This window comes from Opisthorchis viverrini (assembly GCF_000715545.1).
Source record: "Opisthorchis viverrini unplaced genomic scaffold opera_v5_189, whole genome shotgun sequence".
NCBI classification, from domain to species: domain Eukaryota; kingdom Metazoa; phylum Platyhelminthes; class Trematoda; order Opisthorchiida; family Opisthorchiidae; genus Opisthorchis; species Opisthorchis viverrini.
Genome location: NW_008751836.1, coordinates 699,559 through 725,458, shown reverse-complemented (window position 1 = coordinate 725,458; position 25,900 = coordinate 699,559). Strand labels below are relative to the sequence as shown.

The following is a 25,900-nucleotide window of genomic DNA, read 5'->3' as shown; positions in this document are numbered from 1 at the left end:
AAAGTTTGCTAGATATATTTCACACGGATGCTACCGGCGTCCTATCGGTTCATATAGATCCCAGACGATCCTGTATATCTGCTTGATAAGTTATCGCACAAAACAGAAGGATATGCTTTTCTAGTAACACAATCGTTTGAAATGTTCTACACAATTTCCACCGTCCAGTATGTTGAACACCTCAGCACAACCTCGTCCAGGTAGACTGGACAGACCAGTCCCGACTGCGGTCACTTTCCGCCTTTGTAGTACGCCGACAGCACGAAGTTGTTGAAAAAAGTGGTGTGTATCGATACCATACTATACCTCTTGTTGAACAAACCCTCCATAAGTCGATGAGCTGCATCTTTGACCAAACTCTCGTTACGTTATTGAATTCTAGAAGACCCTAGGTATGCACGAACACTATCGCTTCAATGTCCATCAAAACTGAAAACTAGATTTCACATGTCAGGCTTCTTGGGTGGGTATGTACGCATTCGTGCGCGCCTCTTTAGGGTAATTGGCTAATCATCAATCGGAGTGGACACGTACTTCTCTCCAGTTTGCAGCGAATTCTTCTAGTTGTGAAGGAATTTGTAGTTTTTCCGCATATATAATGAAAAATTAGGTACCTGTTAACCTCTGGTGAGAACTTTCGCGTCATTTTGTGTCTGAATCGCATCATCCCCAACGCGCCACTCCGCAGAATTTCTACTAAGGCGGGTAGATATCGGAAACCAGTGAAATCAGTGTAGACTGAAGTCGGAGAACCTCCGTAAAGTGGTTAGGAGTAACCAACCTAGAACTGGCAATGGAACATCGGCCTATAGCTCCTGGTTCAACTGCAAATACGTCCATCCAGAAGCTTTATCATTGTTTTTAGGACCATCGCAACGATAAAACACGTGACCTGCCATCACCAACAAACAAGTGCTGGTTACTTTGTACAATATTGCATCCGTTCCTGTGCAAGTGTGTACAACTAGGAGACCATTGTTGTTTGGACCTACAGGATGCCACACTTACTCGAGTGGTATCGATTGATAGAAGTTTGCATCAGACACGAATCAGCCAATCCTATGGGAACGCCGAGTTCAGTAAAAACCAAAGCCTATCGTGGCAGCAATACGGGTGTAACGGTGATACTACTGATGGGGGAGGCATGCGAGTAGTATGTTTTCTTGTAAATTCGCTTGAAAAGGGAGATCTATTGCGGAATTGTGGACTCGCTTTGTAGCATTTGCTTGGACTTGAGCAACACTCAATGAATATCCAGGAAAGTTCAGGAGGACACGTTCAAGAGAAGATGGATGTTCAGTTTCTGTAAATAAGATGCAAATGAGAGTTTTACTTCCCTGTCCAATAGTCTGTAACTGGTCAGTTGGCATTTTCTAATAAATAACTCCGCAGCGAAGGCCTTCTTCCTTTCAAGGGTTGACAGCCTGGGCCCAAGGGGTGCGGAGGCCTCACTTGGTTCGCAGGGCAATGGCAATCTAGCTCAGGGGGCAGTATGAATGATCCTGAACGCACAAACTGCGGATCTTTTCCAGATAAGCCCCGCCACTTCAACTATTTCTGACAGGTGGGGGTGTAATGTCAGCAAGAAATCGGTCTTCGATGGAGTTTACGACAGTGATTCTATTCATTTATTGCTAGTCCAAAAAATTTGGCAAAAATCAAATTTTGCTCAGAGAAATTATCTATTAGCCACACAACCGCTGTTAACCCATGAAACGGTTAATCACACCGAAAACTTTGTGGATCCAACGACTGGAGCTCACACGCAAACCATCGAATCTCTGACACGTCTACAAGATGCAGAATAAACGCCAACGCGGCACATACCGATTTTTAGTGGACAGTTACTTGTGTGAGTTCGTTTGGAGACAAAGGTACCGAAAAACGGACCTTTTCATGCAAATTATTATTGCTGTATCAGTTTCACTCTCTTCAATAAAAGCTAAAAGTACAAATTTCATATCCTCTTTTTTGGGTCGCGGAGGTTAATTTTTTGGCGGGGCTTATCTGGAAAAAATCCCAAACTGCGACGTGTTTTGCTGACGAAATCATCAACTAACGGTTCTGTGTATAAACAGCGCATCGTTATTTGTCACAAGGCTGATAATTGGATGCCTGCGACATTACAAAAGTTAGGATGCTTTAGGATATGCCTGCAGTCACTTTCGGCCGTGCCGTTTAGTGTCAGACTGTCAAACAAGAAGTTCTCCCAGAAAGTGACCTGTTCATAGAGACGGTGGATAAAAATGCCGTATGCAAATTGAAAATCAACTTGAAACCCAAATAGTCCATTGCCAAACACAAAGAATCCTTACCTCCAAAGGTGGGGGCCGGGTTTCATGTGTTGCGTTTTGATATTGTTGCTGTTGTTGAAATTGCTGGCTGATGGAATCCACAGCACGAGCTGAAACGCCATCTGGATATCCGTTGACCGATGCGTTGTGGGAGTTACGGTCACCAGATCCACCAGTCCCAAGACCCAAAGTGTTGGGCAATTCACCATTCTCTCGGATGCACGGAGCTATCGCAGCCCCCGCACCGCCGCCAATAACACCAACGCTGCTGTTGGCCGTGGCAGTCGGGTGTCGAGTCATCCCAATCAGACGATCTAGTGTCTTCAAAGATGCAGCATCTTCGCTCCAACCGGACAAACTGATGCTTCCAGCGTCACCGGCTGCAGCTCGTGAAGTGATAGGACCAAGGGTAGTTGTGTGAGTAGATGAAGAACCAGTTGTGGGAATTGTGGAAAGGGCCTGCGAACGTGAGTGGAAAACGCATTAAGTTAGTGGCTTAACCATGACCTGCTGTGCGCGTAGCAAGTCAGATTTAATCACTTTTATTTACAGAAAACCATAAATGTTTGGAGAACAATGGGTTATGATATCATACTGCATCTATACAGTAAAACCCCTCCGTCGAGTCTCTTTTATGATAATGGGTTGTCAGAATTGTGATTGTAACGGTTATAGTCAATTTGCCTCCGTGTTACCACATAAAAACTAGACGCCTTTTAAAATTTAAGAACGAACACAAGTTGGCATGAGGTTTACAACAACTTTACGGCATCAAACCCTCTATGGCGTCCGGTGCCACTAGGTGCTATTGTGTTAGAATATAACCAGGTGGAGTACAACAACATCGAGTCTGAAGCGAATTGTCGAGATTCGTCAATGGACACGCACAAACTAACCCAGGGAAGACTTCGAGCTTTACGGAAAAGTTGTAGGCGTTGATGGGTACGTCAAGAGTGAGAAGAAAGGATAGTCCATAATGATTGACGGTGGATAAAGCCGAATATCGAAAGTCGACGAAGCAGAGAGTAGTGTGCTGATAGAATTTAGTCCGGCTCCAGAATTCGATGTAGGGTAAACATGTGGTCCACAAAGCTTCTTTTTGGGAGGAAGCCATCACACCAATAAACTCATAGCCATAATCATCTGATTGGTAGAACTGCTAAAACCTTTGAAGCAAATGTGTTAAAAAAAAGTCGAATAAGGCAGACCCGTCGGGAGGACTTAGACTATCAAAAGTCAGTGTGTTGTGTAGGTATCTATTCAAACAACCCGTATAAATGTTTTCGTCGTAAGACATGATGAAGTGTAAAGATATAGGGGATGTGTTTGCAGACTTTCAAGTAGTCAAGGAGAGGTGCTTTCTTTTTCAAATTTTTCTGGACATCCAGTCGGTGATGTATATGCAAAGTGTCCGGTGGCTAGTCCGTGTTATATAACCGTATTAGTTCTGAATTTCGAATGGCGCCAATTGGAAGCGACCTTCAGCGCAAGGCTTCTGCTTAGCGCCGTTCGAAAATTAGATCTAATCGGTTCACATTGTAAACTTACGAAGCAAAAGGTCCAACTAAATGAATTGCAGCGGACCCTTCCAGTAAATTGCTGTCATCATCATCGACAGCAAAATAGCCCTGTTCAACATTGACACTTAGACCAAAACAGGAGGACGACTTGGCGTTTGACTCAAAAGACTGACTACGAGGCAGCGGTGTTTGGCAGAACATGCTGATTCATTAGCACTTTTTATTGAACAAGTCACTGTACATGTTCCAAACCCCAAATTGGATGGTAAGGAGACTGCTGGTCAGACGTCCAACCACTGACCAACCTGGTACGACAGACTGGGGGTGTCGCATGGGGGGCACTTAACATAGCGCAATGAGTGACGGAGGCACACAAATCGTCAAACCACGGTAACGTCTAGTCTCTGTGACGGAGTAAATTGTTCAATTGGAGGATGGTTACTTCGCTTCAGAGCACGCAATTTGACCGCAGATGTCATGACGGGATTTGAATCCTATAAACCAGCCGTAGGTGATCGTGAAATCGATTAATTCCATTTTACGTCGCAACTCGGCCCCACAGAAATGTAGCAATAATTGGAGCTCTCCTGACACGGACAGGCCACTGTGGTTCTATAGCTTTGATCTCACGCACTGCAAACAGCTTTGCATCCTAACGTGTCCGCCTTTTTTCAGAGATACATTATTAAATCNCTTCCAGTAAATTGCTGTCATCATCATCGTTATGGTTGGAAGCGTGGTTAGTGCTCACCTAGTACATCCGTTTACACACTTTGTTGCTGAATAGGACAGTAGTAGCAACCTTAATTTATTCGCCCCACAAGTTCACGAGTTGGAATGAGTTGAAAAACTCCACAACTTAGCAAAACGGTTTCTGACTTCCTGGAACGGTTTAATCTACCTTGTACAGTTTAACAGGGCTTCTCTAACTTTTACGGAAGTTTTGACGGCAGACCCATAAGGGACTTGAAAAGCCGGACTTTTCGAGAGAATACTATGCATTAGACCAACGGCTACGCGGTCACATGTGTGTATTTGCTTTTCTTCGGCAGCCTGTTTGGATATCCAAAATCCATTCGATGGCATTCTTATCTTAGTAGGAAAAGACCCAATTTGCGAACGACCACTTTCAATCGTGTCTCATCGGGTAGATACATCGATAAAGTAGAGCACAATGTTTCCATACAATTGGTAAAAAAACGGACACTATCTACTCGTTGATGGGAAACTTTGGTTGGTGAGCCGAGGCAGTACCGGAGCTTTTGCAGGTATCTTTTGCTTGCAAGGAGGAGAGTCACCTATCTGAAAGGCGATCACTTCAGCTGTTTTGAGTAAAAATGCGCTCCAGACTATCGCTGCATTAAGTTGCTTTCCTATTCGCCTTACTGTGACTGAGTTCCCACCCAATTTGATAAAACAGCGTGAAATGTGGAGGAAAAGCATTGCGGCGTAGTACAAGAATAAAAAACCAACGATTAACCAAGTCGATATTACGAAACACGTCCGTCGAGGTATGGAGAGCAGATAATGCGGGGAAAACCCTTCTTGAAAAATCACTGCAGGCAAGCGCGTACTCAAAGCAATTTTACAACTACTTAAGCTAGCTACGGAACCGAAGTCAGCTAACAAACACGCCGCGAAGGTCAGAGTACCCCAGCACGGGTAACCAAATGGAAACATTTTTGTCTTGACTTCGGTTCAATCTAATTGTACTTTCTCCATTAGTATGCCAATTGCGACTGAGATTCCATAGCTGACTCAGATATTTGTCAAATGTTTCCAGCAGGCATTCGACCGACAGAGTGGTAATCCTTCTTCGCATTCTGTTTTCTAAACAAGTCAAACGGTCATTTCGATCAGCGCACTTCGTGTTCCATGCACAACCACGGAATCGCTAACACAATCTGTCCCGATTTAGTTCTTGATACTGACTTAATCAATGTTTGGATCACCCAGTGGATGAACTAGGCACAAGACTGAAGCAATTTTCTGTGCCTTCAAATCTGGGTTGTTGGCTAGAAACGACCGTGGACGGTGTTCCGAATCGGACGAGACACGGTGGTATGGTTTTTCTAAACAACCACAGGAAATAACTTGTTTTTGGTATGGATCTGACAAGCGCTATTTCAACCAGGAGGCATGATGTAGCTCAGTGGGGTCCGTGGATTGACCCTAACCTCGGTATCTCGACTGCTTCTGCCTAGACTCGGGCAGCCTCGTGCTTCCTTCGGGATGGCAGCTCCTAACCTCGGTATCTCGACTGCTTCTGCCTAGACTCGGGCAGCCTCGTGCTTCCTTCGGGTGACATGGCAGCTCGGGGCACGGAAAGGGTGCTGAACGACTATCATTATTATTATTATCAATAACTGAGGGGCAACTGTTCGCAGTGGAAACAGCAAGGGTTGCACGCCAATCGAATGAGTGATTTACGCTCTCTCGACGTAACCAACGAACCTGTAATTTGAAGAAACCGATAAATCGTAAACAACATGTGGGCATTGATAGCAGCTGAATTGGTAAAAAAACGGACACTATCTACTCGTTGATGGGAAACTTTGGTTGGTGAGCCGAGGCAGTACCGGAGCTTTTGCAGGTATCTTTTGCTTGCAAGGAGGAGAGTCACCTATCTGAAAGGCGATCACTTCAGCTGTTTTGAGTAAAAATGCGCTCCAGACTATCGCTGCATTAAGTTGCTTTCCTATTCGCCTTACTGTGACTGAGTTCCCACCCAATTTGATAAAACAGCGTGAAATGTGGAGGAAAAGCATTGCGGCGTAGTACAAGAATAAAAAACCAACGATTAACCAAGTCGATATTACGAAACACGTCCGTCGAGGTATGGAGAGCAGATAATGCGGGGAAAACCCTTCTTGAAAAATCACTGCAGGCAAGCGCGTACTCAAAGCAATTTTACAACTACTTAAGCTAGCTACGGAACCGAAGTCAGCTAACAAACACGCCGCGAAGGTCAGAGTACCCCAGCACGGGTAACCAAATGGAAACATTTTTGTCTTGACTTCGGTTCAATCTAATTGTACTTTCTCCATTAGTATGCCAATTGCGACTGAGATTCCATAGCTGACTCAGATATTTGTCAAATGTTTCCAGCAGGCATTCGACCGACAGAGTGGTAATCCTTCTTCGCATTCTGTTTTCTAAACAAGTCAAACGGTCATTTCGATCAGCGCACTTCGTGTTCCATGCACAACCACGGAATCGCTAACACAATCTGTCCCGATTTAGTTCTTGATACTGACTTAATCAATGTTTGGATCACCCAGTGGATGAACTAGGCACAAGACTGAAGCAATTTTCTGTGCCTTCAAATCTGGGTTGTTGGCTAGAAACGACCGTGGACGGTGTTCCGAATCGGACGAGACACGGTGGTATGGTTTTTCTAAACAACCACAGGAAATAACTTGTTTTTGGTATGGATCTGACAAGCGCTATTTCAACCAGGAGGCATGATGTAGCTCAGTGGGGTCCGTGGATTGACCCTAACCTCGGTATCTCGACTGCTTCTGCCTAGACTCGGGCAGCCTCGTGCTTCCTTCGGGTGACATGGCAGCTCGGGGCACGGAAAGGGTGCTGAACGACTATCATTATTATTATTATCAATAACTGAGGGGCAACTGTTCGCAGTGGAAACAGCAAGGGTTGCACGCCAATCGAATGAGTGATTTACGCTCTCTCGACGTAACCAACGAACCTGTAATTTGAAGAAACCGATAAATCGTAAACAACATGTGGGCATTGATAGCAGCTGTTCATAAAACATTCAGAAACCTAAAAAAAATTCCATAGTTCGTCTGCTGTGCTTTGGTATTCTTCGCTTCAACTGATCACCGATACAAACCGAATGCACGTACGGCCCTTGACATTCACACAAGCGTGTGGCGTGCAGTTTATAAGGTAGAGGTGTGAAAAGGCTCACAGTAGTTTAGTCGGGATAGCTAGCTGTACAGTTGGTGTGCACAACAGTGACAGGTGGCGGCTGTTTTACTAAGACACCTTTTGTTCTTTATCCTCACATTCCCGGAGCAGCTTTTACCTAATTGAGTGAATATCTCGACAAGACTGTTACTATCAATTCTGTCATGGTAACATGAATACTGCACACCTCCCTATAACCTACACAAACGTTCCAAGCGGCGGCATATAACATCTTTTGTCTCATAGCAACAGAGCAGCATCTTGAGGCCAAAGTGTTGCATCGATAACACATCGGTGTTTGCAACAAAACAGAGCACACGATACGGTGTGTATGTGATTGCTGTGATGTCCATTCGTTGTTTCTCTTCTCATTTTTTATGGGTCCGAAAACGCGTGTGACGAGAGGCCGGTTCCGTCGTTCGGTTCAGGTGTAACATCTTTCAAGCGCACAGCTGCCATGTCATCTGAAGGAAGTATAAGGGCCGAGATAATGACGGGTTGCCAAAGTCTGGACAGAGATACAGAACCACGGACCTTCTGATCACTAAGTTCGCGCCTTAACCACTGATCCATCTCGGGCTCACGGGAGGCGGAGGGCCCTAGAAGCATACCTATCAGTTCCGAAATGAAGTAAGCCCCGCGATGAGAACTGATTTCACAAATCTGTAAGCATAAATTGGTGTGACAAGTGGTTCTACCAGGTGCTTCGAAATCGGATAGCAAAGGATACCACATACGAGAATGAACTGCGAGTCACTTTGTTCACAGAGGCTCTGTGGAAGATCAGACGAGTGAGATCAACAAATAGGAGCGGTCTATCAGGAAGGGATGTGTACAATAATGCAAACTGTGCTGACTTAGCTATACGCTTAAGATTTCGCTTCGGGAACTAGGGAAAGAGAACTCGCAAAACTCACGGTTACACAATAAGGGTTAACTAAAGTATGAAGTGACATGACACGCATGCGGCGATGGATGGTATCCACGTCTTTGATAAGACTAGGCTTGAATGGTAATAGTTCGTTCTTCCATGGGTTAAGATAGTTACCGTAGCGGACACAATAGATTTTTTGGTGGCCCCTTGCTTTCCAGTTTATCTGACCGAATGCTATTAAGTTCATATCCACTGCCTTTTTGGTGGGTCCAGCTGATCAACGTTTACACAACCAACATAGAAGTTGAAATATACTTGTTTACATCCAATCGGTGTGCTACGACACGTGACGGGGTTGACCGTTTAAACTTGTAATTATGACGATCCCGTCGCTCCATCATCCCAACTCTGGCTTATGCGATGCAGATGAACCTAAGGAACGGAGAAAAGGCTCCTCAATGTTACGCGGAGTTTTGTGGACTGACAACGTAACTTTCAATCTGAGGATAGGCACCAGAAGTCGTGGAGCGTTTTACGTATCTTGGAAGTGTTACTAGTTCCTATTGTTGTTTGACCGGTGAGGTAACTCGGGTTGCGTTTGCTAATTTGAGACAACTATGGCATCAAAGCGTCACCGGGTTACAGTATGGGCTTTTTTGTTGTATGGCTGAGAGACGTGGCCTCTGCGAGCAGCGAAACTGAGAAATTTTCGGGTCTTCAATAATTAGTCTCAGGACCATAACTAGTGTAGGCTGGTGTCGGTGAATTCGCAACAAAGCGATTGGAAAACGAGTATTCAGTCGTGCAACAGAGACTTCCATCGAAGAATGTGTCCACCATCAGGAGATGCGGTGGCTTGGCCATGTACTGTGCATGTCAAATCATCGTTTATCGAAAGTAGTGCTGTTCTCCATGCCCAATTCATAGTGGCACAAGCAAGGCACTGGGATCTTTTCTTCTCTCCTTTTCGCAAAAGTCACGAAAACCCTGGTTGGAACAGACGAGGTGTAAACAGGGAAAACAGGACTGTAACGTTCACTCTAGGTCACGATCGCCGGAGAGGTGAGCAAGCGTGATAAACTAATTTACAAGACGCTAGCGAAAAGATTGCTGTGCTCAGCATGTGTGTGTATGTGTGTGTAGATAACTCTTCTCTCCATCGCGATTTCGAAGACAGTTGTTCATACCACCAACTTACTTTGATTTCGGAAGACGGTGAACCCGCATGAACCTCCACAGCTATAGCGGTATTGTTTGTAGGTTGCGAAGGGGGTACAGGACGACGATCAGGCAATAGCGAGACACGGAAGTCATCGATTAGGGGACCTCTCGGTTCCAAATGTCCAAATAGACTTTGGCCGGTATTTTTGTGTGCAGTGTATATGTGGGATGGCTGGAGCGAGAGTTCATCGGCTTTCCTGACGGCTGATTGGCTAGAAGCAACGACCGGAATCTCACGGTGGTCTGCTGAGAAATTGGCATGTGAATTCGCGTTTTGCTTGAAGGATCGTCCGGATGTCTCGTTTAACAGCTTGGAGTGTGCATCTTCAACAAAACTTCGTCCACCAGTGGGGTCGGTATGGTTTTTCAGCCACAACTTTTTCCTTCTTTTCCGCGGCGCATTTGGATTGAGCAACCTGTCAAAGGGAATGAACAACAAATTGAACACGTGGGAGCCCATATGCTAGTTTTTTCCAGGTGAATATAACAGCTGTTGTTGCACGCCTTAATCATCACAAAGCAGCGGAGAAGACGAAAATCAATAAACAACAAGTAAGACACGATTTGCCGAATCCGGTTGTCACTCACAAACATAGCGCTTATTGTTGAATTATTTGGATGAGTAATAGGAAGTGTGGCAGATACCTTTGTCACGTGGTTAATTACTTAAAAGAGCACAGAAGCTCTAGGTTGTTAGAACAGCTCTAGATACTATCTATGTTCGCCTGGGGTGCCAGGGTTGCTGCTCAGTTCATTTTTAGGAACCTGGATTGGAGAAGGAACCACTGAGTGGATCAGTTTACTAGTAAGACTACGTTGCGTTATTCAAAAAAGTGGATGGGACAAGTTAAGTTGGCGCTGCAATACTTCCTGCGCGTCAGACGTACAGATCAGCTGAGAAAGCCCTTAGCAACTCCATCCAGCACAGGTAAGCAAACAGAGGTGAGAATCAGACTCGAAGGATAGCCGAAGCGGCTGCAATGACTACACCGCTCTTTCCGATTTTCGTCTAAACTGTGAATCTAAGTCTTCTGAAGCTGATTTCAGAAAAAGTATGGGAGACAGGAGTGCAGAAGTTGTTCGAATGACCTACTACAAAAGTCAATAAGTTGGTGGAAGGTTATTTATCCGAGACTTGAACATTTTCCATTAGTATCCTGCTATCCACGCTCCGAGGCTCTAATCGATGCTGCAATGACTACACCCCTCTTTCCGATTTTCGTCTAAACTGTGAATCTAAGTCTTCTGAAGCTGATTTCAGAAAAAGTATGGGAGACAGGAGTGCAGAAGTTGTTCGAATGACCTACTACAAAAGTCAATAAGTTGGTGGAAGGTTATTTATCCGAGACTTGAACATTTTCCATTAGTATCCTGCTATCCACGCTCCGAGGCTCTAATCGATAAGGGTACAAAGTCCTGTTCTGACCATCTCTAAGAATCTGCGGGGCAAATCGCAGTGGGGATGAGGATAATTCAGCTTGCGAAGGTCCTCACCAGTGTTTCCTCCATGTGTTTGGTTTCCTTGTCACGATGTAGGCCTGAAGCAGGATCGAGGATTTTCGGAGCCATTCAAAAGAGACAGCGTCGGACGGATCCAAGAAGTCAAGAGACAGATGAAACTTTTCCGGCTGTATCAGAACACACCTTAGATTATTCTTTACCATGATCATTTGTTCTTTCCCTGTGATGATGATCAGTTCTAGAAGTGATTTAAACAAGGAGGTCAGAAGCTCTCTTCTCTATCAACGAATGTAGAGATTTCCAGATGAAACAAAACCTCGAACAGTGGATCAAGAGTCACTGATTCTGTGGAGGTTAGCTCTTTTCAAATGGGATACTGCCGACTAGCAATACTGACATCAGCACAGGTACCATTCAAAGTCGAGCATGCGGCAGGACCTATTGTTGGTTGATTAAATCTGAGAGAACAGAACATACTAGAGGCGAATACGAACTCTAGACATTCCAATGGACATAAGGGCAACACACGAATATGAGCGTGCTGATCACATTCCACAAGAGTCAGGAGTCAAAAGTGAGCTGACTGGAACCTTACACACACACACACACACACGATAGAGATAACGGAATACATCACATATGAGAAACCAAGCAGGGATAAAGTGTCCGTTACTGCGTTTCCAGGCACAACACTCGTGTTTCAGATCAAGCGATTATAAACAAACAACACTTGACAAAAGTGATCAAATTTTGGAGTATTATTCACACTATGGCAAGAGATGACACTAACGAAGAAGTGACATACACCACGGACTGACTGTTGAATCCTTATGGTGTTCTGAGCCGACGGAACAACGACAACTGAGGGAATTCCAGGTTGTTTCAGAACAACCGAAGACCTGTCGATCAAGCCCTAACCTCGAAACTACCTCAACATCGATTCTACTACGACCACTGCGGTCAAATTTGACTGAAAAGAAGCTCTCCATAATGAGAAAGCAGGTGTTGTACACCTGCTAGATGGCAAGATACCCGTAAAATAAAGCCATAAATCGAACGGAATGTGAAATTCCCTGCAGTGTCTCAAGGACAAGTCATACAAATTCAGTAAACAAAGGTAACTGAGAGATACCTGAAGACGCCGTAAAACTTGCCACACTGTACTTGCTGTGTATGACGAAAGGGTAACGTTGGCAAAACAGCACGCGTATTTTGGATAGGAAGTTGGCCGATGTACACGACTAGATGACGATTTATGGGTTTCCAAACCAGCCGGTACACCCTATCGTATTTCGAAACGACTGCTTCCATAATAATTAGACCTTTAGCACCAGCTTGTCACCAGAAGGCCTTTCCTAACCTTAGAAAAAACCAAGATATTCGTGGAGTAGAATCCAACGAACCAGCGCCTTACTGAATGGTACGTATTGTATTTCGCGAGGTACACTCATGCGCACATCAATGTGGTTTTCACGGGAGACTCAACTGAATTCCAGCTGAGTATCTGCTTTGTGATATTCTTCAATCGCATGTGCTGCACAAAGGCCACCTCATGTTTCAGTTTGTACAACTTTCCAGATAGAGCAGTTATTTTCTTGTAGGAATACTGCTCATAAGGTTGTTGAAAACTCAGGGACAACCCGCGGTCGGTTTCTTTCTTCTAGAGGCTCATCAGGTAGGTGCGGTTCCCGAGTTTCCATCAACCCCTAAAACTAAATTGTACGAAGTTCGCGAACTACACTCGCACAACTGAATCCCAGGTGAATCTCCTTTATGACGTTCGTACAAATTGGGTTCAAGTAAAACAGAAGGTTGACGGAAACTCGGGGACGGCACCTGCCTGATGAGTCCCGACAAGAGCAAAACCGGTTGTGGGCTGTCGAACAGTGTTCAGCAACCGTATGAGTACAGTGTATCGCGATATACTGAATATCGTACAAACTGAGACTTGAGGCGGCCTGGTGCAACACATTCAGTTGAAGAACATCATAAACGAGAGATTCAGCTGGGTTTCAGGTGAGTGTCTCATGGAAACCAAACTGATATGCAAATGAGTGAAATTGTCGAACTTCGTGCAATTTGGTTTCAAGTAGAACGTAAGGTTGGCTCGGGAACTGCGCCTAACTGCTGTCTAGTTTTCACATTCCAGCGGAAGTACCATCGTACCGGTTCAGTGAACCAGTAACCACAACTCACGGGGAATAAACGAAGCTAGACCACACTATTCCGATTAACGGTATAAGAACGGTGCGGCGCACAGCTTACTTAGTTATGCGAACGGAACTGAGCTATCCAAACAATACAGCAGACCGGAACTCAAATGCAGCCATCCTGATAGACACTGTGAAAGAGGTTTTGTAGAAAAAACGTAGCTAAATAAATCAGTCAAGCAAAGTCCAAATACAATACAACAAAACATAAAGATGCCGAGATGATGCATACAAAAAGCGAACAAGATAGGACGTTAACAGACACCATCCAAAGTTCGAACGACTCGATAAATCACAGTGCGAATCTACGAAATATTCGACAGAGAAGTACGGAAGCTGCTACCAGCAAATTCAACTTAGTTGGTCATTGCCTAGACAGGGACTCCGAGACGGGACACATCAATGGTTAGAGACATTGACATCACGCGCAGGCATTCAAGCTGTTGCCTTCAATGCATGACTTGCCTTCATGATCCCCTCAATCAAGAGTTCACGGATACTCATGTGTGCACATGTCCATTATATCAGCTATCGTCTCCAAAAGTAGCTATCTCCCCAGATCATCGGCGAAAGGAGATGCGGCAGCTATAACTACCGTACAAAAGATACGCGATCTTTATGGTGATGATGATGAATCCTCGATGTCAGTGTTAAAAGGAAGACTGACGGGACCACAGAACGCAAGGTCCACAGAAAGCAAACGTTGAAAGGTCAGTATATTCGCTTTGATAGCTTCGTTCCGTTGCAACAAAAGCGTAACCTAATTAGATGCCTGACTGAAGGAGCAATGAAGATATGCTCCCCCGACTACTTAGAAGAGGAACTAAAGTTCTTGGGACGCACTTCCTGCAGAATGGATATTCTGAAAGGCTCGTACTCAAGACCATGGAAGCCGTTAAGCCCAAACCTACACAATGTTCTGTTGGGAAGAAGTTCATATACATGAGGCTTCCATTCAAAGGTGACTCGGTTGCTGAACTAATTACCAGAAGGCTTAGAAACTCTGTTGATACGACATACTTAGCCTGTGTTTGAGCTTCAACTCCAGCCCCAATATCGAATTCCGCTTGAAGGATAAATTACTACGTTCTACCACCAGCTTCTGTGTGTACTCATTTGTATACTAGAGCATCGTTGGTCGAACGACAAGGCATTTGTCGAACAGAATGCGAGAACACAACCCCGTATCTCTGTGTGGTAGTGGGGGGAAACCAGGCTCAAGCGCGATTGCATCACATTTGGCCGGAACCCGTCATGTCATAGACAAGGAGCAAGCCTTTACCATCATATACTGGGTACCTCTGAACCAATCACGGCTGGTACGATCCAGACTACTGTCGATCGCAGGGGCGATTGGAATCCGACTGCTGGATCCGCAACTCTGCATCCAAAAGAAACCTGTGCGACCTCTGGACTGGCCTACGAAACATCCGGTCCCATAAGTCTGTCTGACATTGACGTCACTTACCTGATTCCGTGACCCATTGACCTATCCCTCATTCAACCCCTCTTCCATTGATTTCTATTCCTCTAAAGTGTATGTAGCCCCGATCTTAACCTCTTCCACGTGATCTCTGCTACCATATAAATTTGCGATGTATTAGCCAAGAAAAACAATCACAGAAAACAAGCTTTGTTCGCTACCTTCTTCATTCTCACGAATCCGGAATTGTGGGTAAAAGAAGTGATTATTGGGATGAAGCCCAGTGCGCGGCAGTGCAGCAAACAAAGACCACACGGAAGAGATTAATTAGGCAGAAAAACACGCAGTCTTGACTTACCGGGGGAACTGGGGTGCACAGCAAAATTGCTTCCAGTTCGCCGGGCACCCAGAGTTGAAGGGATTAATGTGAGCCCGGAATTTATCTGTTACCTGGAGCAGATAGAGGGTACGGATAAGCTGTGATACTAGATAAATAGATCTGTAGCAGCATAACTAACGGCCTACATCATGCATTTCTCCATGTGTCGACGCACACGATAAATGGATAGATGATAGCGGTGGCTAGACTGCACGCCAACCGTCTAATCCCGAAAAATAAGCATAAGCTATGTGGTTTTCTCAGCTCTTCACCGGTCCACGGAATACCACAAAAGCAGACCCACGTGTGGCAACTTTGACAAGAGTTCCCCGCTTCTCACAAAATGGCGGTATTGTGTTCAAGACGCCTAGCCACTTGTGAAGCCAGTCGAGGGATGTACGCGGACTAGCTGAAATATCGCTGCTCCGTCGGGAACCATCTACAGTATGGACTACAGGAATGGATGTTCGGGATTCTAACACACAGGAACGAGATGGCTTAGCGGTTGGAGCGCGAATTTACTGACTGCAAGGTCCATGGTTGGAACCCGACCTCAGCATTTCTAGTTTCCTTTGGCAACCTGGCAGTAGCTTTGTGCTTCCTTCAGGTTGAATGACAGCTGGGCACCGAAAGGATGTTACAACAGAACGATTATGTTTTAATTATTCGAAGCCACAAATTGAACACTATGTCATCAGCTACGAGTGGCTAGTCTGCAGTGAGTAACTCACGATTAGCCACTATACAGTGTCATTATCTTTAATCAGACAACTCGTGATTTGTTGCTGGCTCCTTGAACGATGGATTGTTGGATATGTGGCTCGCATGACTTGGAAGGAACTTCCCTCCTACTCACTGACACCGCTGATTAGCCGTCTGCTACCTTAGAGATATGCACACTGCTGATGGTCCCAACAACCCTCACAGCTCCTAGTCAAGTCGATCTCGATCGATAACACCCAGGTGATTTCAAAACTTTTGTGGGAAAAGTATAAACTGTATGATCAACCCCGTCTTTGGAGACTACGCTGATTCCAACTAAGGACTAAATCTCAAAACATTTTTATTGCTTACGAAACACAAGTAATCTGCTCAGACTGAAAAAACGCCATCCCTACCTCCGAGATTTTCTGGCAAAGTGACACGGATCAACCGCAACTTCATTGCTAACGCGAAACCTTAGCAGACGGTGGCTGATTTATCCTGGAGGTCACGTCCGCGCGATGCTCATACAGAAAAATCACTGAAGAACCAGAAAACAGGCTTCGTTTGCACATAATGCATTTGCGTTGACAGCAAATTCGAAGTAAAAGAACAGTCAAATCAATGGACGAAAAACACATACTGCAGACGAGTAACAAAAGCCCAGTGACTCGAGTAAATAAAAACGGCATCATCTACCGCCGAAGGGGAGAATGCCTTCCGCTGTGATGTTGTTTACTAGCAAACACGAACTAAGCGGTTATAAGCAATTAGACACGAAAGTAAATATCTCATCTGCAGAATTTTCGAAAGGTGAACACCCTTAGGTGTCCTTTTGAACTTTCCTGGACGTTGATTGAATAATAAAAAATGACAAAACGAACATTGCAAAACACTTCCATAATTTATGTAGTGACCTTCACATTCCATCTGACTGGGGGGGCGGAGCTTGGGTATCAGACCATAGTCTACTTGCATCCTTCATCAGTAGTATGCAGCGCTACACCGGTATATTGTATTGTCAAACAATGAATCGGTTTTTGGTGCCTAACTTCCGCAAGTACGGGAGGAGATTGATCCTATATACACAACGGCTATGATCACCTTAGGGGCGACATTTCGAACTGGTCTCGATAGACCAAACTAGGCAATCCATTGAGTCACCCTTGGCTGTTGGACGCTTGACGTGGAACATTTAACACATCGGAGTAAAATTAATCTTGTAGTTAGTCATCCCATGCCACCTGTGAGGGAAGAAGCCTCTATATCCCAAATATCAACCCAAACGAATCTTGAACAGCAATTGGATTGCACAGCCGACTGAAGAACATTATCGTCAACCAGCGATCTATTCGAAGCTTGTTTGACTATCGTGTTGAGAACTGAGAGAGCAAACGAGGGGTATTTAGCATGCCTTAAGAGAAAAGCGGAGAAGTTGCAACTTCGGGTCCTCAACACTTGATCAGATTGGCAAGTTGTGGGACGCTAGAGACAACTATCTAGGAAGGCCATGAGGGTCCTACCGACGGCAGATTTCTATCATCGTACTTTCATATCCTTGCACTTCGCTTTTGATCATAAATCTTCGAGTCGGCGCCACTCTGAATTCGGTACGAGCTAAAGCGCCTCCTCAGTGGACTGGGAGCAGATAGCAAGAGATAAGATACAGCAAGCCGTGGCGCCATATGCCAACTCCAAATATCTATCGTGCGTTTGAAAGTCTGGATTTGGAACAGCAAACTGAATTCGTGAGAGTGACTTTTCACAGAAGCTATCATTCGTTAGAATAAAGTGCAGCGCGAGTCGAATGTGATACTAATCGACAACTGCACTAACCATCGGATTATGAGGCCAGTTTGTTCGCCAAATCAGCTTCGTTTTGCAGAAAATGGTCGTTAATTGGTTTTGTACTTTGGGAAATCTGGTTGCAATGCTACACCATAAATCGGGGTGGTGTTACCAGTGCGCCATTGTGTAACCATATGGACTGGTGTAGCCGTTGCGCACTGGCGACACCACTTCGATCGGTGGTGATGAAACATTTGCAACCGAATCGCCCGGCTCGGCAAACGAAAAAACGGCTATCTGTTGAACCGAAGTCATGAAGATTCTTCGCAACGGTAGCGAAAATTCTTGCTTATACGATTCTTTCAGCTATGGGAAGCGACCCATCGCTACGCTGCCAAGCAATGCATTGATGATGTCACCTGGATTTGTGGTGAAGCACTTGCAATCAAGTTACCCAGCCCAACGAACAAACCAACGACCATCTACGCTACTTGGTTACGGAAATTCCCCCCTCCAGCTATCCGTGGTGGTATTGTGCATGCGACGCTAATACGACCACCCGCCGTTCCTACTAGCTGTGCACTCTCAACTCACAACCTTCAAACATGAGGAGAGCTTACCTAGGACAAGATAACGCAACAACCGGCATGAATAGCTAAATGCTACGAGGGTGAGAGATGCTATTACGGCAAAAACGAATCAAATGCTGAACTAACTCGGCTACTTTACTCTTGATTCTGACACCATTTTCACAGAATGCCAACAAATATCCAGCTGCTTTTGTCCACTGCCCCATGATTTTCGATATCCGTTCCTCGATAGAACGACCCTCACAGACAAGTCTGGTCACGTTTCCCAAGAGGTTTTAGGCTGGCTGATCTACCAAATGGACATCGTGATATAATAGCTGTAATTTCGTGACGTGCGTTGTGTACAAACGTGTTATCATATGGAGAAATCAAATTCTCACGGAAACTAATGGCCATAAGCGCTAAGTATGAGTCTGCAATTTATTTCCCATCGACCAATCACACTTTCGACCAGCAATAGTGGCTCCTCTAACCACCACAGAGCCTTCGAGGTGAATCCACCCGCTGGAAGTCTTTACTTCTTTCATGACTTGGTCCGATAACACGTCACGCCATCTGGACCATCTAGATTACAGGTTTTATCTTCCCTAAATACCACTTCTTCCTGTTTGTGCTCCCGGGAAATAGAACGAAGAAGGGTGCCCGTAATGCAACCAAGTTAAAGAAGCTGTGCTCTCAGCCTTTAGGACAATCCGTCCAAACCATCCGACTCGACCAAGTGAACATTGGATATTGTCGATATAATCATACCTCATTGCTTCCAGAAAAGCCATATAAGCAACTAGAAAGTAGCAGACGATGGACAATCAAGAGATCGAAGGATGACAGAAAACGCTGATGGATCGTGAAAGCCTGGGAGATGAGAAGTCCTTTTCCGAAGGCAACAGTTGCCCCCTGCTTCAGCTGATTCGATTAATCGGACAAAAGGATATAGGTACCAGCGAAACAATTTGCGAAAAGATGGAACGACATTTCGCTTGCAGAATTATCGCCTTGGGCGATGCGCTGAATACCTTGAAGGACAGTTCAGCCGACCTCCTTCAACACAACCTCTGCAAGAACCCAACGAGCCTAAATAAGACATCGAAACCAGCCCATCAACAACAAAAATTCAGCATGAACCATCTTTGCTCCGACGTAACAAGGTAAGCGGTTCCGACTGTCTGCATTCCGCGCACTTCCAAGAAGGTGATGAAGCCCTAGTGAACAGTCTGACGACTCCACTAAAAAAATTTGAAGGGCAGACAGAATACTAGTAGAGTGAAGCGTCTCTACATTGATTTCAATCTCCAGAAGGGGCATAACAACGTCATGCAAAAACCATCGTGGCATCAGTATGGTAGCCGCCACATACGAGGTATTGTCTGGCATCGTTTTGTGCAGGCCGATCGATCATCGGGAGAGAAATGCGTGACAATGAAGCTGGGTTTCGCTCTGTCCGGAAATGCATATACAATATAGTTGTGTTGAGACAGGTTCTTGAACAGTGCCACCCTCAAACGTCTGACGTGGATTGTTTTCTGGATTTTTTGTGTGCTTTTGACCGTGTCAATAGTCAGAAACCTTGGCGGTGCTTGACGATCCAAAAGGTTCATTCTAAAATTCGTGCCCTTAAGACCTCCATGGGCGCATAAGCGCATACAACAAGCTTTCACCTGGGTTCATCACGTCCAGTGGTGTAAGGCACGACTCTCTCTCTCTCTCTCGCACACACACACCATTCCCCTTCAGCCGCATGGTTTGGTTGCGCCTCACACTCGCTATAAGATTGGGTGAAATCGAACTCAAATCTCATGAGTTCAGACTAACTAATTGACGTGATAGATAAATTCGCTCACGTCAGCAGTTGTACAAGTTCCGGTGGACTGGCTGGAGATGAGACTACTCCTCGAGTCGGGAAGTTCAGGGCAGTTTTGCTGATGTCCAATAAGTACGATGCCGGCATGACATCAGTTTGTCTATCTTATGGAGAGTTTACACCGCGGCAGTGCGATCCATAGTGCTTTATGGATCAGATTCATGGCATCTACGCACAGAGAATATACGAAAGCTGTCAGTGTTTGAACATCCGTTTGCCAGGTCTGGTCGGAGCATCCGATTAGCAATACTGAGGCATGCCAGATGGTTTTAAGAATGAGGAACTCCCCCAAAACGGATGAGCTACTCATGCTCCATAGATTATACTGGTTAGGACATGTGCTCCACATGCCAGAGGACCGTCCGCCTCACACAGCTCTTTTCACCCAGCCCTGTGCTGAGTGGAGGCGACCGAGAGGTGGACATTCTATGACCTGGTAACGAAGTGTGAAGACCAACCAGCAAACTCAGTCGGGTCAACAGCTCAACATTTTTATGAAGGAAGAACCCGAAAGTACGCATGATGAACTTGCTGTTGATCAGTAAGCACTAGTGCAAACTGCCTTGATAAGGTGGCCCAAAATGAAAATACATTGTCACTACTGTATTTTCCAGGAGCAGTACTGGAAATTTGCAACGAAACACTACAAGGATGGTCCGCCAAGCTGACGTAGTTGATCCCAAAAGGCATACACGCTCGTGCAGTGTTAGGCAACGTGTACCTTCCTATCGAAGATTTGTACGGCGTACCGTCTCGAAGAAACTATGTCTCAAGGCGGCGTGACGACAGTTCCGGTTCCGCAAATCACGGGACTACATTGCGGAGTGCATGCCTGGCACTTGCAAAGCCTCTCACACCAGGTGGATGTCCGACCAAGTTTCATGGTAATCCAAATTGTTCCAGAAAAACTTAGGATGTACTGCTGGTTAGGATTCTGAGGGAGGTCTCTAATTGTCCTGCTGTCTAGTTCACGATCACGAATGATATCAGGCCATTGCTCAGTGCTATCATTCGGGCCACCTTAGCTGATACAATACAACAGGGTGGACGAACCTTAATTCCCGGATGCTTCTTCTTCCGCTACGCCGGATCGCTACTAGTGACTGACTAGAAATTGACAGCTTGCTAGCCGCTACATTCACACGCTAACCAGCTACCAGTAACAGGCACTTAGGTATCAGTTTTAATATCGTCCTTAGGCTCGGGAAACAAGCTGAACAGCATGTCCCTCCCGTTTGTACGTTAGATTCACTAGATGTCAAAGGTATCTACCATCCTCAAACTCATATCAGCGAACTTGGGCAAGTCTGCAGATGACAACACCTGAATTTTCGCACGCTGCACAAAACCTCTGTTATCCTGAAGTCATAAAAGATTATTTCCGCCTCACTAATACGGTGTGTCGATGAGAATCCAAACTTGTCCTGACAAGAGCCTCGAAATGTCTTGATGTCGATCTGACAATTCATCCATTTCAGTATAAACTCAGACAAAAAAGCAGTACTCCTAACTCGACTGTATTGCGCAGGTAAAATCTCACCTTTCGTAGGGGTGTGGACCTCTAAGTTAATTCTTTTGTTCGGTTTGGATAACAGAGAGGTATTATGCCCACACGCATGCATATCAAGTTCCTGATCAATCGTACACTATCGCTCTTGCTTGACTGGAGTGCAGATGGCCGGATTGTCCCCTGAACACAACACACTTCCTGCGCAACCCCTAGTTCTTTATTATTTATATTGAAATTTCGGTCCTCCCATTCCGAATTGCTGCATTGATCTGAACTGTATTAATCACCCAAGTGTTACCACTTGCCACACTGCTGTTTCACCAGGGATGACCCCAGAGATCCATGGCCGTAACTCGCATCAGACAAACCATACAGTGGACGCTCGTAGGTCATTCACGCTCGTTGCCTTTAAAGTGAAACCACTTCTGCAGCCCGGCTAATACACAGGACTCGTCCAAACTTCGGATGTTCTGGACGTTTCAGTGACCAGAACTCAAGACTCGATCATAGCACTCATTATACATAAGCTATCCGATAAATATGCATGCACCCGCAGCCCATGACCGTTTCGGAGCCCCGGGACAATGGCGTCTAGATATGCAGACTTCAGAATCGCAATAAGTCTTCCTGAGAGATCTGCACTGACTAGCAAGATATCTTTGAATTCCAGACTGTATGCAGCGACAGCGGAGGGAACAATCCGGCACCGTTTTTGCGAAGCGCCATTTGATCACTTTTTGGTGATAACCGGCGTAGTAATTATGGCAAGAGACAACTGTATGACGGATTATTGCTAGAGGCGAGGCACAAAGGATACAGTGGTCCTGATTTCGTCCCCCTCTAGAAAAGAGATATAGCCTTAAATGGAAAGCTTGTCCCGGTCTTGTGAACTTCACCAATGGATTGATGGGCAAAATGACCCCCAAAAATTTTGGTAATCTTGGCTCAACTGCTTATCATCAGGGAAATCGGGAAACGCGGACAGCATGAAGCCAGGCAAATGATTTTTGTTTAGTCAGAATATTGAAGAGACATGTTTAGTTCTACCTCCGATGAGCAGACCTGATACTGCCTTGAGTTCAACAACAGAAATTTCAGTGCAGATCAGTGGTCCCTTCACGTCAAACATGAGATGCACCACACAGTGTCGACTCGAACTAGCTAGTCTAGTTTCTCTAGTCAACGCTAGGGTTGATTGCCACTGTATGACGACCCAGTCACCCCAATGTAAAAGTGCATACACATCCAAGTAACTACTTTTCTTGGTTCTCATACATGTAGTAAGGAACGATTTCTCGAAATTCGCAGACACCCACTATCGGCTTCGCCATGTTTTGCGCCCATTAAACCAAAATTGAGTGTCTTTACAATAGAATCTCCAAGCAGGTTGTGGGCAGTACACTGTGCAGAAGAGTACAGGATGGTACCGCATATGGGGGACCCCATCGAGTCCCCAGTTCCGTCTCGAATTCATTGGTGAATTCGAGAACTGCGTCCCCATGGAACCGAAGAACAGAACAAAAAAAGGGGGGGGGGTGAAATCCGCACCTACCTGTTCGTTTGTTGTAACTCCGCGGGAGATGAGAAACATGTGGAATCCAAGAAGACCAACGACCGGAAAGAAACACAATCCAGTGAGAACTAGAATGATAATACTAAAGGGATCGGTTAAGGAACCGAATAACAGGCGGCGCAAAAAAGTGAACATCAGATGACGTACAGTAAGATTTCCAAACAGGTAGATTATGAGCAAGGGGTACACTTCAGTAAGACGTAGTTATTTTTCAGAGAGCATCAGCCATGAACAACACCCAGGTAAAGCACAACTGTAGCCATTTGTAGTATGCTCTCTGTGACCAAAGTGAACGTAACTGAAGCAACACACTTCATTTTTAAAATAGCGTTTGACAGGAACAATGCGGTTCATCTGCTTTGAAAGTTCGCGCATTGTAACAAATCATCTTCTTGCAACATGGCTGAAGCAAATTCAGGGAAGAAGGTACTGGAAAAATTTCAAATAACTGTCTTATCTGACTCCCAGGTGGATATATCCGAATACGTGAGGGTAAAGAGCCATCCATGATTGGATGGGTAAAAATCAGTCGTGCAAATAAACACCTTAAAACTCAGGGGTATTCCACATCATTGACAGTGATCCTACTCCATGTTGGTGTGCACAAATTCCGATAACACTTCTATTCTGAAAGCACACTAACAGACGTGTGATTTACGTTACCAAGACCAATTCAATTGGATTCTTTAAATTGATAAGACATATTGGAAATGACGTGTTATGACATGATATCTATGCAAGAAGCTGCGTGTCGGTTGTACATCGTCAACTGAAATCACTCTAGACAAGGGTTGAGTAAAGCCGCCAGCCTATCTTTCAGGGAGAAATTCTGCCTGTTATTCCATGAAAAGAGAGGGAATGAGGCAGGCAATGCGTGTGAAAAACAGTGCCGGTTGTGAGACAAAAAGGGAACCGTAAAGATCGACGTAATGAAAGACGTACAAACTAACAACCAACAGGCGCTGTAAAACAAACACGAAGTGGTTTGACTTCAACCTATCTCACTTTCATGAAAGGATACCATATGATATTCGAATAGTACACCAGTGGGAATTCGCTCTCCAACAAGAACAGTAACGTCACGACAAATACGGCCACCATATGAATGGAAAGAGTTAGAAGAAACAGGAAGAAGTAACGATAATTCCTCCGCCCGACGCAGTTATTCAACCAGGGACAATGATGATCGAAACACTGTAATAGCAATTGGGTAAACAGATACAAGACTTACATCAACACACCGATTGCATATAGAACAGTGAGAACATCGAGGAGGGCGGTAGAAAAGACAGGTGTTACACCATTTCACTCGGGTCAGGATACCATTTATGGTGTGTTCTCTGTTGATGGGCGCTGATTTAGATTCTTCGTAGTCTGCTTCTTCAAAAGTGGCTAACAGTGGGAATGAAGGCGATAAAACCGGTGGTATACCAAATGCAATAAATCCGGGATCCATGAAAGTGCATCGGACCAGAAAACATAGTACATAGACTGTCAAAATCAGATGCAGCGCGAAAATGAACCAGGAGTACGTCGCCGCAAAATAATAACACCTAGAGAAAGGGGTTATGCTGAAGGAGAGACGAGCACTTACACAAATGCAAAGTAAGCCGCAGTCACACTCAATAAGAGTGCCCAAGTCACTACAGCCGGCAACAAGTCGGCTATCTTAGTTGAACACATCATAAGGGTGAGGTGGAATCTTTAATCTACTGATGAATGGAAGCCTCACGGATGAGCTAAGAACTAGACTGCGCTTACGGGGATTAGACAGTGGATGATCGTTCAACGTGACACGGAGTCAATCATCGTCCAATGGTTCGGTCACATTTCCAGAGTCGGCACAGGAAGACAGACAGATGGTGTCGGTGAGTCGAAATCAACGCTAAAGTAAAAGGAGAGAATCATGGCTCAAAAACATTAATTGGGACCATATTTGTCGAAGAACGGCTTCTGTCAACCGACCAGAGTGGACTCACCTGGGTCTAACGCAGCAAATCGAGTGTCCTCAATAATTAACGTCTTTGCATAGAATGATTCTGACGAGTTCAAAAGTCCCTAGTGCAGGATGCTCCTCCTAATGAAAAAAACCTGCCAGAATGCAACAAATGCCTCAAATACAAAAGGTGCTCATATTATTATCTCAGGTGCGCACAGTTGACGTGCGTAGGAGGTTAACATTTCCATCTACGACTGCCCACGCGAAACTGCAGAGAATCAGCAGAGCTAAACAGCGAGGACTGAGCTGAGGAATGAAAAAAAGCTACGCAAAACCGCTATGGGTGTTTTGCTATTGGTTATAGATTGCCAGTTTTGTTTGAAGAGCAAGGCTGAAAATTTTCGGGGGGGGGGGGGGGGGGGGGGGGGGGGGGGGGGGGGGGGGGGGGGGGGGGGGGGGGGGGGGGGGGGGGGGGGGGGGGGGGGGGGGGGGGGGGGGGGGGGGGGGGGGGGGGGGGGGGGGGGGGGGGGGGGGGGGGGGGGGGGGGGGGGGGGGGGGGGGGGGGGGGGGGGGGGGGGGGGGGGGGGGGGGGGGGGGGGGGGGGGGGGGGGGGGGGGNGGGGGGG

The 25,900-nt window shown here is 45.6% G+C and overlaps 1 protein-coding gene across 1 annotated transcript in view; it reads right to left on the bottom strand.

Annotated features, from left to right (window-relative positions):
* T265_07654 (hypothetical protein) overlaps nucleotides 1–25,019 on the bottom strand; it is a gene marked incomplete at both ends in the record, with an annotated part of 40,065 nt that extends 15,046 nt beyond the window's left edge. The window contains 7 exons of the mRNA XM_009173227.1: nucleotides 2,316–2,753; nucleotides 9,820–10,258; nucleotides 15,295–15,386; nucleotides 23,316–23,418; nucleotides 24,358–24,530; nucleotides 24,568–24,889; nucleotides 24,931–25,019. Of these exons, the coding sequence (XP_009171491.1) occupies nucleotides 2,316–2,753; nucleotides 9,820–10,258; nucleotides 15,295–15,386; nucleotides 23,316–23,418; nucleotides 24,358–24,530; nucleotides 24,568–24,889; nucleotides 24,931–25,019 (1,656 nt within the window). The remainder of the gene's footprint in view (nucleotides 1–2,315; nucleotides 2,754–9,819; nucleotides 10,259–15,294; nucleotides 15,387–23,315; nucleotides 23,419–24,357; nucleotides 24,531–24,567; nucleotides 24,890–24,930) is intronic.
* Nucleotides 25,020–25,900: the final 881 nt, after the last annotated feature.